Source organism: Leptopilina boulardi, unplaced genomic scaffold, assembly GCF_019393585.1.
Source record: "Leptopilina boulardi isolate dan_hultmark-lab unplaced genomic scaffold, ZJU_Lbou_2.1 LbouV2_292, whole genome shotgun sequence".
NCBI classification, from domain to species: domain Eukaryota; kingdom Metazoa; phylum Arthropoda; class Insecta; order Hymenoptera; family Figitidae; genus Leptopilina; species Leptopilina boulardi.
In genome coordinates, this window is record NW_026137854.1 from 617533 (window position 1) to 632704 (window position 15172).

The following is a 15172-nucleotide window of genomic DNA, read 5'->3' on the forward strand; positions in this document are numbered from 1 at the left end:
CATTGAAATAAAATAATAATAACGAAATTATTTGTATATTATAATGTTTATAATATGTACAGTAGTAGCAGAAATATTTATAAGTAGTGGTTGCCCACACTAGATTTTATTGATACGACAATGGACTAAGAGAGGGACTGACGGTATACCTATACCTATGTTTCTTTCTAAAAATTTATACTTTTTTTATATTTTTTCCAATCAACCAATTGACACGTTTTATACTGTACGAACGCCTTCTATTATTCGAGATTTTAGGAATATTGTATGTTTGTTTTATTTTCATTAAAAAAATAAAAGAACGGGTCTTATGTAAAAAATGAACATTCCTTTCTTTATGTACGATTTTAGTTTTTAATTGGATAGTTCTCAATTTTCAAAATAGATGCTAATATTGTGACGTATATAATTCTAAACCATATAACAAAATAATTTAGGATGCTTTATTGGAAAACGAAAAATTAACAAGTGTTGGAAAAACACTAGCTCGATTACCTGTTGATTTATGTATCGGAAAGATGTTAATTATGGGATCAATTTTTCATCAAGTTGATCCAGTTTTGTCTCTTGCTGCTGCTTTAAGCGTTCAAAATCCATTTACCAATAGAGCTTACAGAGATGTGGAATGCGAGGTTAGTAATAAAGTTGTGCTCATGATTTACTGCGTTAAAATTATCACCATTATATTTATTTATAGCATTGAAAATTGAAAAATTTAATTATCTTTGATTATTATTTTTTAAGACATCCAGAAAAACTTTAGAATCTGATCACGGCGATCCTATAACGATTTTAAATGCCTATAGAGCTTGGTTGGAAATCAAGGAAGAAAGTGGAGTGAAATATGGAAACAATAAAAGCAAAATATGGTGTAAAAGACGAGGACTTGAAGAACAAAGATTTTACGAAATGACAAAGTTAAGAGCCCAATTTAAGGATTTACTTCAGGTGTAGCATTGATATATTTAATGGGTAATATTTATAATGTAACTATAATTGTATATTACTAATATTTGTTGAAAAATTTTAGGATTGCAATTTACAAAAGAATTTGTCAGAAAACACTAATTTGACAAGTCAGGAAAGAGTTTTACGACATGGAGAATTGAAACTTTTAAAACAAATAAAGCGAACATATAAACAAAATGAACATAGAAATCGTAAACAATTGAAATTTGAATCGTCTTATGTAGACGAAATGGAAAATGATTGTTGCGAAACTGATGAAATCGATATAAAAGATATAGAATTTAGAATGAAGAATGATCTGTCACAAGTTCAAAATTTAGTAACAGCAACAACAGCTTGCAGTTACAAAGATCTTACGATGTTAAAATTAATCTTATGTAGTGGTTTATATCCTCAATTTGCTTGTGCAGATGAATATAATTACTGTAAGGTACAATATCGCGTTTTTTAAAATAATATTTTATATTATTATCACAGTTTTCCTAAAAGTCTCAAATTGAGACCAAAAATTGCATCAAATCTTTGCAACGTTTTGATGCACATAAGTTATATCAAAAAGAGATCTATTTGTGTATCATTTTTAGAAATGATACACGAAACGGTCTCATTTTTTGATGCAAAAAATTTAATCAATTTATATCAATCATGGCCGAATTGAATCGACTCAAAATTAAACGAATTTTTTTCAGATATTTTGGTAATAGTACAATTGCGGAGACCATTTCACTATTTAATTTGAAAATGAAAATAACAGAAAATCAAAGACAATGTGCAATTCGATAATTAAAAAGTGACAGCTTATAAACATAACCTAAAATGCATGAGAAAAAATTTGTCGATAAAATCAATATAGCCGAGCTTTTTAGAAGGTAGATGGCAGCACTCATCTATTTTCTTTCTTTAAATTTTTTCTGAATTGTTTTTATAAAAAGCAAAACTGCCATCGACCTTCTAAAAAGCTCGACTATATTGATTTTATCGACAAATTTTTTCTCATGCATTTTAGGTTATGTTTATAAGCTGTCACTTTTTAATTATCGAATTGCACATTGTCTTTGATTTTCTTTTTTTTCATATTCAAATTAAATAGTGCAATGGTCTCCGCAATTGTACTATTACCAAAATATCTGAAAAAAATTCGTTCAATTTTGAGTCGATTCAATTCAGCCATGATTGATATAAATTGATTAAATTTTTTGCATCAAAAAATGAAACCGTTTCGTGTATCATTTCTAAAAATGATACACAAAACGATCTCTTTTTGATATAACTTATGTGCATCAAAACGTTGCAATAGAAAAAGAGACAACCAAGTTTACTGTGATTATTCACTTCTTATTACTCCAACATTTGGACAAACAACATTAAAGATAATTATTATGTTACAGTCTATAAGTGAGCAACTATATCACACGAAAGTAAAACCTTATGTCGGACTCCATCCATTAAGTTATTTTGGAAATAATCCACAAATTTTACAGCCCAATGAGTCAGATATTACATTTATTCCTGGATTAAAAACTTCTTCGCCTGTTAGTTCTAAGCATCAATTGCTTATATATCTGTAAGTTTTTTAAAAATCTCGTAAATTTTACAATGTTACTGTAAATTGATGAATAAAATATTTTGTACTGTTTTTTAACAGGTCTCTTTTAGAAACTACCAAGCCATATCTTGTAAATACATTCAGAATGCCAGCTGCTCAAACACTGTTACTTTTTTCTCGTGTAATTGACACGAATTCCGTATTTTCAATGTAAGGAAAATTTTAATAATAATATTAATTATTCTTATTTTATTCAAGATAAAAAATGACCTTTCTTGTTTATTAAATTTGATGTTAAATTTTTGTTAGTCGCCGTTTTCCGAACAAGATTTTTTCTCTTATAAAGACTAAATAATTACAATATAAAAGGTAAAATATATTTAAAAATATAAATTGACATTGCAAAAAACTTATAATTGTGAATAAGTGTATAATTGTTCAAGGTTAACAATGAAGGTTAACAAATCTCAAGCAGGGGCAAGTTTGATAAAAAAAGGAACAATTCGACTTTTCTGCAAAATTGTGAGGAATTGCTCCAGGATTAAAAATTTTCAAAACCGAAAATCGTGACTGATTCTATTTTAGAAATAAAAATTCGAACAAGAAAATATCTCTACATTCTATTGTCAAATTTTTCTTACACAAGAGGGCGCCAGTTTTTTCTTGAATCAAAATTCAAATCTCAACTAAATTTTAACCTACTTCGTCTGAGAAGTCCGTTTTTTTCCTCCACGTTTGCTCTCGCCATTCTCAAAATTCATAGACTAAAAAAAATTGGCAATGTTACTTATTTATTTTTAGTCCTCTTGCAAAATCTACCCTTTCATTTGGTGATTATAAAAATTTTTTATTTTTTCAAAATTCAAAATGGCCGCCAAAATGTCTAAAATGAATCTTTCAGTCCCACTATTAAAGGAATAGACAAATATCGACTAAACTTGTTACTCGGAAGTTTTCAGGGTTGCTGATTTCGAATATTTTATTATTCAAAATGGCGAATCCAATATAACAAAAATTGTGAAAATCGAACGCAATCGGCTTGACATTTTTTACTAGGGGGTTTGTGGGTTTCCTTTAAAGTCTTTTTTAAATTTCAGTCATTTTGAATCGGCCATTTTGAATTTTGAAAATTAGACTTCAAATTCGAAATCAGCGACCGTAAAAACCACCGAGTAACAAGTGTCAAGCCGATTGCGTTCAATTTTCAAAACGTTGTCCGCCATTTTGAATCTTGAAAATCTAACTTCATATTCAGAATCAGCAACCCCGAAAACCCCCGAGTAACAAGTATATAGTGATATGATATATTTCTTTTTGATATTTTTTAGGTTTGTGTGTGACTCGTGGTTAACTTTAGAATTTCCTGTTCCTGAAACTGGTCAGCTGTTGCTCCTAAAAGCTAGCAAATTGCGACAACAATGGGACTATTTGATAAATCAGAGTTTACAAGGTGAGATACCAGTTCCTATAAATTCTTTTAAACTGTAAGTGATTTTTTATTCTTTTAACAATATTTTACTAACAACGGAAGTAGACCATATAAAAAGATTCCTCGGAAAGTATGATATGGTATACCATTTTATATGATGAATTATAAGTCAACTGGTTGAATTACAATACGTCTACTATGAATTTTTTTCCTTTCCTTATTACAGTATGTAGTATACTGGAGATTGCTATAACTTTTTAAGGACGTTGTGTATCAAAAAATCGCTTTACCCACATATTCTACATATGTTATAAATGAAATTTATGCAAAAGAAAAAAAATCGATTTTTTGAACCCATCACACAGGGTGACCCCCTTAATTAAGAAGTTACACTGCCCTAAATACTTGAAAATAGGACGGGTTTTTAAAAATTACTTTGACGAATCTATTAAATATAGAACTTTTTAAGGATTATCTTCTTAAATTGTATGTATTTTACGTTACAGAGTCTCCGAACGTTAGTGATGGATTACAGCTTACTAATGTAACTGAAACTATACTAGTAAAGGAACTTGTAGAATACATGCATACTACTGTACCATATACGATAAAACGGCTTCTTCCGGCTAGTTTAAAGACGCTATATGTTGGCAAAGGAAATAACATTGACATTATAGAACCAAATCCATTTCAATCTGATTTTCACTGTATTCCAAATGGAGTTAAGGGTGGATGTCAGTTAACGAATCGTATAATATATAATTGGTAAGATAAACATATTTGGTAAATTTCACTTAAGGGGTTACACCACTTTGACCCGACCAAAAAATACTCTTTTTCAACAATTTTTATTGAAGAATAGACATTTTTTTAAGAAAATTAATACACAGTAGCACTGTAAAAACCTGGGTTCATTTTTGCTGCATATCATTCTGAGTTCCGGATCAAAATGATTCATTGGCAAACTTCAAGTGAATCAAAATGATTCTCGTCAAGTCAAGATTATGATTATTAAGTTGGTCTAAGAAATAGGGCGCCATCTGGTGATTAAGAAACAAAGCAGTTCAAATTTAATATCAGAATTTAATTTAACAGCATTGACAATTTATTTATAAATGACAATTGAAACAATGAAAACAAGTGTATAATAATAAAAGTCAATAAACATTATGTTATTATTAAAGATATTTATTCCGATGAAAATTTAAGTTTAAAAATTAAGTGAACTGGTTTGTCAATTACTACTATTTCTATATTTGAAAGAATTAATATTTCGATTCAAACTAAAATTAAAATATTAAATAATAATTTAATCTTAAAAATTATTAAATACCTAATTATTTTAATTATATTAATTATTAAAAAATTATTATTTATAATATTAATTTAATTTTAATAATTATTAAACAATAATATTAAATAATATTAAAATTTTTAAATTTATCATATTTGTCAAAAAATTAATGATAATAGTTATCATTTTTTTTAGTAAATTAAAAATAAACAATAATAATTAATTAAAAATTAAATGAAAATAATTTACCATTATTACTACTTTTGTTATATAACAATTACAAATATTTAAGAATAAGAATTTTTTAGATTTTGATTGTTCCTTAATTTCATTGATTTAAAAATAATTTTGTTTATTAAATTATTTAAAATTTTAACAATTACTTATTTTTAATTAAATTAATTAGTTAATTACAAACTTGTTTATTCAATTCATTTCAATAAAATGAAATCATATTAAATCTTAATATAATTTAATCTGCGCTGACACAAGATTTTATTTTTCGCTGACTTTTCTCTGATTTCCAAACAGAATTTCGTCTTTTTCTCTGATCTCGATGAAACAACTTAAAGGGGTGTTAAAAAAAGTAGTGATGCATAACGATCGATCCGATCGAGAAATCCTTAAAAACAATTCGAATGATCGTTAATTATGTAAGTATTCTCGTTCGGGTCGTCTCGAGAAATCGAGAATCTCGGTAACTCGATCGAACCGAGAAATTTTTTTCTAATTTAAAAAATAAGGTTATTTAAAATAACACAGGTACACAAAAAGTTTTTTTGTCCGAAAAACTACACTATTGTATTCCCTGGTATTTTTCCGTTGAATCTGAATCCGATGTAAAAATTGTCTGCTTGGTTCAAATTTTGGAAATAATCTCAAAAAACTGCTTTTCTGATAAGTGTTTTGGAATTGTCTAAAATATTTGAGCCAATTTAGCAATTCTGACTTCGGATTCCGATTCGGGAAAAAATACAAGGCAGTGTCTCGGAAATTTTTTTTTGCTTGGCAATGTAATTAATAAAAAAATTATCCAAAAATAAGACGTTTTGAATCTATGTATAAATCTTATTTATTTTTCAGCATTATCATAAAACAATATACAAAACACAAAATTATAAATTTATTATTTGACAGACAATGCAGACTGTATTTTTGACTTTAAGGAGCAAGTGGCCCAACTATTAAGGCACATTAAATATTTGATCGAATCATTGCTTAAACGATTTCGATGTTTTCTAATCGTTAAAGACCCTCGCGAAAAGAGTCTTTCGGCCGGTACAGATGTAGCTTGCACACTCAAAATATCCCTGGCCATTAAAGATAGAGTGGGATACACTTTCTCATTTTGCTTCCACCATTTCAAAATATCCTCATTGGCATCAGCAAGCTCTTGAGACAAGTATAGGTCCAATTCTAATCGCCAATTATTTTTTGTAGCTTTACTGCGTTTTCCGCTTTTTTGTGCTTTTCGGTTTTTAAATAACGAAAGTAAATCAATTTTTTCGAGTCCATCTTCGTCATCTTCCAAATTTTGTGAATCAGTGGTAGAAGTTGAAGCAATTTCTGGTACTTCTTGCTGCCATAATACAACATAATATAAATTATTGGGTCTTTGGACTGAGATTATCGATATTGGACATAAAAAACATAAATTTTTTAAAATAAAAGATGATATATAATACAATGAATATATATTTAAAAAATCTGTTTTATTATTAACCAACTGAAACTTTCAATTTAGTTAAATTTAAATTAAAAATTTTTTTAATTTATTTATTTATTTTTTTTTATTTTATATATTTTATTTATTTTATTTATTTTATTTATTTTATTTATTTTATTTATTTTATTTATTTTATTTATTTTATTTATTTTATTTATTTTATTTATTTTATTTATTTTATTTATTTTATTTATTTTATTTATTTTATTTATTTTATTTATTTTATTTATTTTATTTATTTTATTTATTTTATTTATTTTATTTATTTTATTTATTTTATTTATTTTATTTATTTTATTTTTTTTATTTATTTTTATTTATAATATAAAATTTATGGTTTTTAATTTTATTAAATTTTAATTGAATAATTATTATTATATTACCTCTACTTTGAAATACATAGTCTTGTACATTGATTCAAATTTTCTTAAAGAGTAAGCAGCAATTTCTTTTCCCCAAGGTGTTTGATAAAACGTCTCAAGTTTGAAACGGGGATCCAAAATTAAAGCTGCACAATAGACCCAATTGCTCCTGTCATAGTGCTTCATTAACTTTTTCTTTGCTTCTACCAATGCTTCCAAAATACACTTGTCTACATTACAATGATCAGCCGAATGCTCCAAATTAGATACTAATGTATCTATTTTGTCGACAAGCATGTTGAATCCTATGACAACTAGAGGCAAAGTCACATTCTTGTCACTGCTAAGAGCTTCAGTCAGCGTTTTGAAGTGTTGAAGAATCTTCATAATCTTTGTCATCAAAAGCCATTCATTATCTGATATCAGATATTTTTCCAAAGTTGGATTCATCTTGCACAAGAAAGTCAAAGCTCGTTGCATGCACGTTCCAGTCTTAATCATCTCAAATGTAGAATTCCATCGGGTGGAAACATCCATTTTTGGCAAAAGCATCTTTTCACCACTTAAATTGCAACAGCTTTCCAGTTTTTTACGCATTTGTTCTGATACATTCAATCGTTTAAAAAGTTTCCTCAGTTTCAGTAAAGGAAACTCTTCGGAATCTGATATGTTATCATCAGCCGAAAAATTTTTACCTTCGAAATTATCGTTTCCTTCGTCTTCCGCTACTTCAATTTCTCCAGCTTCCTCGTTTTCAATATCTCCATCGTAGTCATCTTCGTTATCTCCAAGATGCATTGAATCGATCTTTAATTTACTTAATAAATCTTGCACACTTAAATTAAAAATATGAGCATAACAGAGGAAGTGCTGATCCTTTGAATCAAACAACATCAAATTAGATAATTCTCGCATGAAAACAGTATTTGCTGCCGCGTTGTCTAAAGTAATTCCCTGAACTTTGTTTGTCAGCTCGGAATTGACAAGTGCAGAATGGAAAGTTTCTGCGATTTCTCGACCGGTATGTTTGCCATTCGAAGGGATGAAGAAAACTGTCAACGAATGTAACTCCCAATCATCATTTATGAAATGGGCTGTAACTCCAAAATACGATCGGTGTGCAACTGACGTCCAACCATCGCAAGTAAAAGAAATTTTTGATCGGTTATTTTGTAAAATTTCCATTACAATTTTTTCCATTTCAAAATATCTAGCTAACATCAGTGCTTTTAGCTCGTTTCGCAATGGTATATCAGCTTTTGGATTTAAATAGTGCATCAATTGTTGTGTTTCATTGTCATCAAAAAAAGTATATGGCAAATACTTCAGAGCTATCCAATCCACTACTATCTTGTTAAAAGTTTCTTGTTTAAAATTCTATTAGAAAAATTTAAAATATTTGTAATATTTAAAAAAAATTATGCAAAATATTAATCAATTTAAAACGTATTTCTTAGTATTTTATTTTTTGTTTTTTAATACTATTATATTTATTTTTATTACTTAATTTTTTAGTACTTTTTCCTAAATTTACAAGGTTACAAATTTCATCTTATTTTCAATAAAATTAAAATCAAGCCAGATGTTTGAAAAAATATTTTCATAAAATTTTATTACAAGTTATTTTGAAAAAATATGCTATTATAAGTAATTAAATAGTAAAAAATATTTAACAATATTTTTAGAATAAATAAGAATTAAAGACAGTGTACAACAAAGTATATTGATTTAAATTTTAGACTAGTTAGAAAACAGAATTATTATAATTTTACGTTTTGAGAAAGAAATAAAATGTTTCTTTCGATGTTGCGAATAAATGCTCATTTTATATATCTAACAATTACCTCTTTTGATGTAGTAGGATTTTGGTTTGGATAAGTCAATTCATATTGATCAGGATGGAATTTCAAAAGATGACGCTTCAAGCCAGTTGTATTGCCATCTTTCATTTTAATTTTTTTATCATTTGTATCAAGACTGGCATCTGGAGGACACAATTTACATTTCGCCATTTTACATGAATCCTCACGGAAAAATTCAAAAGATTCGATGAATGGTAACGCATTGTGTTTTCTCCGTTTTGATCGGAATTTTTCGAGGTTACCGCCATCACTTTTATCTTTTTCGATACTACATTAAAGAATTTATTATTATCTTAATTATACGTAAACAAATTGAACTTTCTAAATTTTTTAATTTTAAGAAAAATATTAATAAATAATGTTCAACATATGAATTTAGTCGACTGTTAAAATTATTTTTAAGTGAAATAAAATTTCTTATATTGGAAAGAGTGATCAATCCATTTACATCAAAAAGTTAAAAAAATTAAATAAAGGTTATTGGTAAACCTGATTACTAGTGTCTCCAAATCTTCGGAATTTTTTCTTTTCCGAAGTGAATTATCCGTATTTGACATTTAAAAGATTCTTAAATCAAATTATATTCTTGAACGAGAAAATCGTTTGCTTTTGACATTAAATTAAACGAACAAAACAAATGAATTTATCGGATCGATTTTGTCAACGATAACATAATTACAACGAACGATAACGAGAATTGATCGTATCGTTATGCATCACTAAAAAAAAGAATATTTTTTATGTAAAAAGTCAAATTAAAATTTTTAGTGTGTTTAGCTGCTTTAAAAAAATGTATGGCCTTTACAACGGTTTTTAAGGTTTTAAATAAACTTTTAAAAGAATTAATATTTCGATTCAAGTTAAAGTTAAGAAGATAACACAGAAAAAATTTTATATTTGTTTATTTGTAAATAACTTTAATTGTGACTCTTCGTATAACTCAATTATTTTCAAAATTTTAATAAAATTAATAATGATTCAAAAAAGTAATTATTACGATTAAAGTAAAAAAATTTTAATTTTGACATTAGTTTATGTCTTTTTCTTTTTGTAAGATATTTTTAACTAATTTTATAAAATATTTATATTTTTTCATCTTTTGAATTTCGAGCCATTATCTTTGGTTTTTAGACAGTAGCGCCGTTAATATTTTGTTTACGTTATTTGTAAACGGTGTGAACGTTGTCACTCATGACAGTTCCTAACCTAAAAATCTAGTTTACTTAATTTATTAAATACAACAAACTCGGCAATAAATATTAAAGTTTTTCCAAGTGCAGTGTGTTCGCTTATTAGAAACAATCATTTTAATTCACATTTTTTATGAATAATTACTTGTTATTCGATAATAATTGTCATTTTGTCTTTGAATCAAAATGATCCGGATCAGGATCATTTTGATTCAAACTCAGAATGATCCTGATTCGGTTAATTTTTGCTGCCTATCAAAATGATCGCGGTAGCCGGATCATTTTGATTCAAGGTTTTTACTGTGAGGGTATTATGTTACTCTTGAACTGGAAAAAAATATTTATTTTCAAAAATGTCGGTCTGACCGATGATATGGCGGAGAGCTTCAAAAATGTATCGCCGTGCGGTAGGCACTATAACTCGGTCCAGATTTGAGCTAGATCAAAATAAAAAAAGCATTAGTTTCTGAAGCTCAAAATCTAGCGAAATACGTATCCGTTTAAAAAATCCGACAGCCCCCTGCGGGGGGCGGCCACATTCTCATCACGCGCTTCGCGCGTAGGGGCTCGCTAGCTTGAGCGCGCCCCGGGGTGCGCGAAGGATGATCGTCCCGCTTCACGGTTTGATATTGATACGCGCTTCGCGCGCATTGTTTAGGCATCGCGCTTTGTTTGTTTATTACAATTCAAAACCTAGTAGCATTAATTACTTTTTAACTACAATGTGTAATTCAAAAATTTTTCAATTACATTCAAAAATTGTATTAATTATACTACCAGAAAGTAGTTGAATGACCCAAGAATCCATTTGGTAGAATGAGATTTTGTAGTTTTTTCAGACTTTGTAGTTGATTTAATTAATTTTGAAGTAAAATGTCAAGAAGAAAGAAATTATTTTTATTAATTTTATTAAAAAGAGTAAAATTAATTACACACAGAATTAAAATATGTACAAAAGTAGTTATTTTAAAAGGGGAGCTTCATATAATCGACTTGTTTTGAAAAATTTATTAGAAACAACTCGTAGTCTTTATTAAAATGCAATAAATTAAATTATATAAATAGGTATGTTTTAAAGGTATTAGAATAAATTTTTTATCGAGCAAAAAAAAAGAGAATAGCGGCACTGCAGCTGTTCAATCTTAGTTCCTTAATTTTGCGCCGTGGATTGGCCAGGTCTTTGTAATTAACGAAAATCGACAAACCAAATTATTTACTAAAATAAGATATTCCGCTTCGAACTAATTTCAATTGAGTAAAAGAAAAAATTAATTGAAAATTTAAAAACATTAAAAAAAACTTTAAAGTAAATGCATTTTTAAATCAACAAATTTATTATAATTATGAGGTTTTGCCCTCATATTTTTAATCATAAAAATTTTTTTGTACAATTTATATAAGTGAAACACAAATAGTGTACTAAAAGAACCGAACATTTTTAAATAAACAATTTACAAGCAGTAAAAAAAAGATTTTTTTTGAATTTTTGTTCAGTTTTTTTAATTTTTTCAAATCTTATCCCTTCAGAATACCTTTAAATGCTAAAAATATCGCGTCAAAAATGTTTCAATACGCCATTTTGAATTTTTAAAAACTGACTTCAGAATCGTAATGAGCGACCTAAAAAACCAAGGAGTAGAAAGATTTATTTAAATTTGCTAAAAAGATTGTTGAAAAATGAATTTTCTCTTCAAAAATAGCAATGTTGGTACTTAGTTAATTTATAATTCTTTATAATTTTGCCTGTTACACTTATTATTTTTGTTTCACTTCACAATGCTTTCGTTATAGTGGAAAAAATGTTTTATGAATACTGCTTCAAAAACTTTAAATCTAGAGAGGAAAGTTGCTAAAAGAAAAGGTGGCAAAATAGTTTAAAACTGTGCCGCAAAAAATTAATGAGTAAAATAAAACATCGAAAATAATTTAAAATTTTTGTTACCTTAAACGTTATAGAACATAACATTTTTAACTTTTTTGTTTTAATCTGTATCGAAAAGTGTTAAAGAAAAAAAAGTTTACTTTTGGGAGTATTTTAAGAGAAAATTGAAAAAAAAAATTTTCAAGAAGAATTGAATTATTTAAAAATTTAAATAATTTTTGAATTTTTAGGCGGATTAGTCTGTCCAACGAACTAAGGCTTCATTTTTACATGTTGAAAGCGTATACCAAATATCAAAGCGATTCGTTACGATATGTTCAAGTTATCGTGGGGCCAAAATGAGTCTACAGACAGACTACAGACGACAAACAAACTGACAGGTTTTCAAAACATACTTTTTTGGCATCAAGAGGTCTCAAAACGTACAGATTCACTAATATTTGAAACAAGTTAAAATCGACTAAAACGAATACTTTCTCACTTATGATGAGAATTTAAAAAATCTACAAATACATGAATTTAAACCAATTCAAAAGTAAATAATCGGAAAAATTCGAAATTCTGGTATAAACAGCGCAATATAAATTATTTTAAAATAGAGTATTATTTGAAAACAATTGCAATGTTTAGAAATGGAAAACAATAGTTGGACTTATAAAAAAAAAAAAAAAAAAATTGGAATTTTATGAGGAAGTCACTGTTATTTGTGTTAATTTAAGGTGGTTTAAACAGAGATAATACATAGTTGCTCATATTTTCTCAAAATAAAGTAATTTTGTCCAGCATTTTACCCATTTTTCATCCTTTATTGTCTTTTTTTGTCCTTTTTTTAAAAAAGGAGGTATAACTTTTTTGTTTTAATCGCTATTAAAAATTGTCAAAGGAAAAAAGTGTTTATTTTTACTTATATTTTTCGAAAAAAAATTGAAAAAAATTTTTTTTTTAAAAATGCGAATTTTTGAAACTTTTAAAAACTCAAAATTTGAATAATTTTGTTGATTTTTGACGAAATCATTTGGCCAACGAACTCAGGCGAGATTTTGGTACACTTAAAGTGTGTACCAAATTTGAAGTCGATTCATTAAAATTTGTTCAAGATATCGTCGGACAAAATTTTTCTACAGACATACATACATACAGACATACATACAGACAAACATTTTTTTAAGACCCATTTTTTCGGCATCAGAAAGTCTCAAAACGTCGAGATTCACTGGAATTAGAGAATGCTCAAAATCGCCCAAATGTAATACCTTCTCATTATGATGAGAATGTAAAAAATACATTTTTCGTAAAATGGCATCGATTTGAAGGAAAAAGTGCTTATTTTTGCCTAAATTTCGTTACTTATAGCTGTCTAGAAAATTTAAATATTAATATTTCAAAAAATCTGAACGTATTTCGCTAGAAAATTATATCATAAACAAAATAAAAAAACTAAGAGGATCGATTGAAAATTGTGGCAGCTAGAGTGCCCACCGATTTTTCAAATGTAGTTTTGAGAAAAACACGTTTAAAGTTTTCTTAACAGTTTGGTCCTGATTAAGAATGATTAAATTAAAAATTACCTGTAATCAGTTACGCCGGGTCCATAAATCATATCATTTCTATGCCTCTAAGGTGTACTTAAGGAAAAAAATTTTTTTGATTTTTTTAAAATTTCAAAGTGGTGTAACCTCTTAATATGGTATTGTATTAAATTAATAATATAGGGGTCTTCGATAAATTACGTTACACATTTCTTACCTTTTTTTCCTCTCCCGTGTCACACTGTTGCGTAAATTAGCGCTATTTTTTCTGCTGGTTATCACAAATTGACTGACCTCCCAACACCTTAAAGTGTGACGGAATTTATGGACGACCCCATATTATATTATATATAAAATTGAAAAACAGAATTTATGTTTTAAATTTTTAACCCATTCTTCTATCTCTTCTATGTTTTATTCGAAAATATTTAAAAATATTCCTTACTTCAGCAACGTTTCATTCCCACCCAAAAAAGATTTTGTGTAAACTACATTTGTTTGAGCTACACATAAAAATATCCCAGCTATACTATTTTCTTTATTTATAAGCATGAGAACCCTTATTTTTATTAAAAAAAATTTCAAATACATAAAAAATGTATTATTTTAGAATTTTTTAATGAAAGAATTTGTACTGAAAGGAAGAACATTCGAACCTGCGAATTTCTACAAGAATCTCTAAAAACTTTATGTAATGTAAATACAATTATTTTGTAGCTTAGACAAATATAGCTATCCTAGAATTACCTTTGAGCGGTAAAACATTGCCGAAATACGGAACATTTTAGAGTACTTTGGGGCCGTTCACAAAATACGTAACACTTTTTTAAAACAATTTTGACCCCTCCGTCACCCCTCGTAACGGACCGTAATTTTTTTGCTGACTTTATTTCAAATTTTGACGTTAACCATTCAGGAATGTTATCAATCACTGGTGTGGATTGAGTAGGTGAATCTTCAATAGAACTCTGAGCCACTTCTACGTCACACTCATTCTACTACTCTGAAAATGTTCCTCTAGGATAATTCCGTTCAATAATGCATAAGAGTTCCCTGCGTCTTCTTGTCATAATAGTTAAATGTGCGATTTTAGAGCAACGAAGACTTTACTTTCTTATGCAAAGTTTCTTCGTTTTCTTCTAACCTTGCCTTTGAAGCAAAATACAAACTGCAATCTTTACAAACTCGATCACGAAGAACATCTTGTAGTGTTGGACTATAAAAGTCATAATGAATCTTTCGAAATTCTTCACTAACAGGCTTAAATTTCATACTTAGGCGAGTTAAAAGTGAAGCAGGTTTCAATTGAAGAGCATATTTTGGCAAAGGCATTGTTACTTTAGGCTGATGCAGAATAGGATAAGGTGGCGGAATAAATCCTGA

General features: G+C 27.8%; 1 protein-coding gene across 3 annotated transcripts in view; it reads left to right on the top strand.

Annotated features, from left to right (window-relative positions):
* Positions 1 to 15172, top strand: part of LOC127282259 (probable ATP-dependent RNA helicase DHX34) — a 143145-nt gene that overhangs the window by 96622 nt on the left and 31351 nt on the right. For all 3 annotated transcript variants that reach the window (XM_051306433.1, XM_051306434.1, XM_051306432.1), the window contains 7 exons: positions 438 to 632; positions 745 to 948; positions 1031 to 1399; positions 2358 to 2533; positions 2615 to 2725; positions 3844 to 3965; positions 4451 to 4709. In XM_051306433.1, coding sequence (XP_051162390.1) covers positions 438 to 632; positions 745 to 948; positions 1031 to 1399; positions 2358 to 2533; positions 2615 to 2725; positions 3844 to 3965; positions 4451 to 4709 — 1436 coding nt within the window. The remainder of the gene's footprint in view (positions 1 to 437; positions 633 to 744; positions 949 to 1030; positions 1400 to 2357; positions 2534 to 2614; positions 2726 to 3843; positions 3966 to 4450; positions 4710 to 15172) is intronic.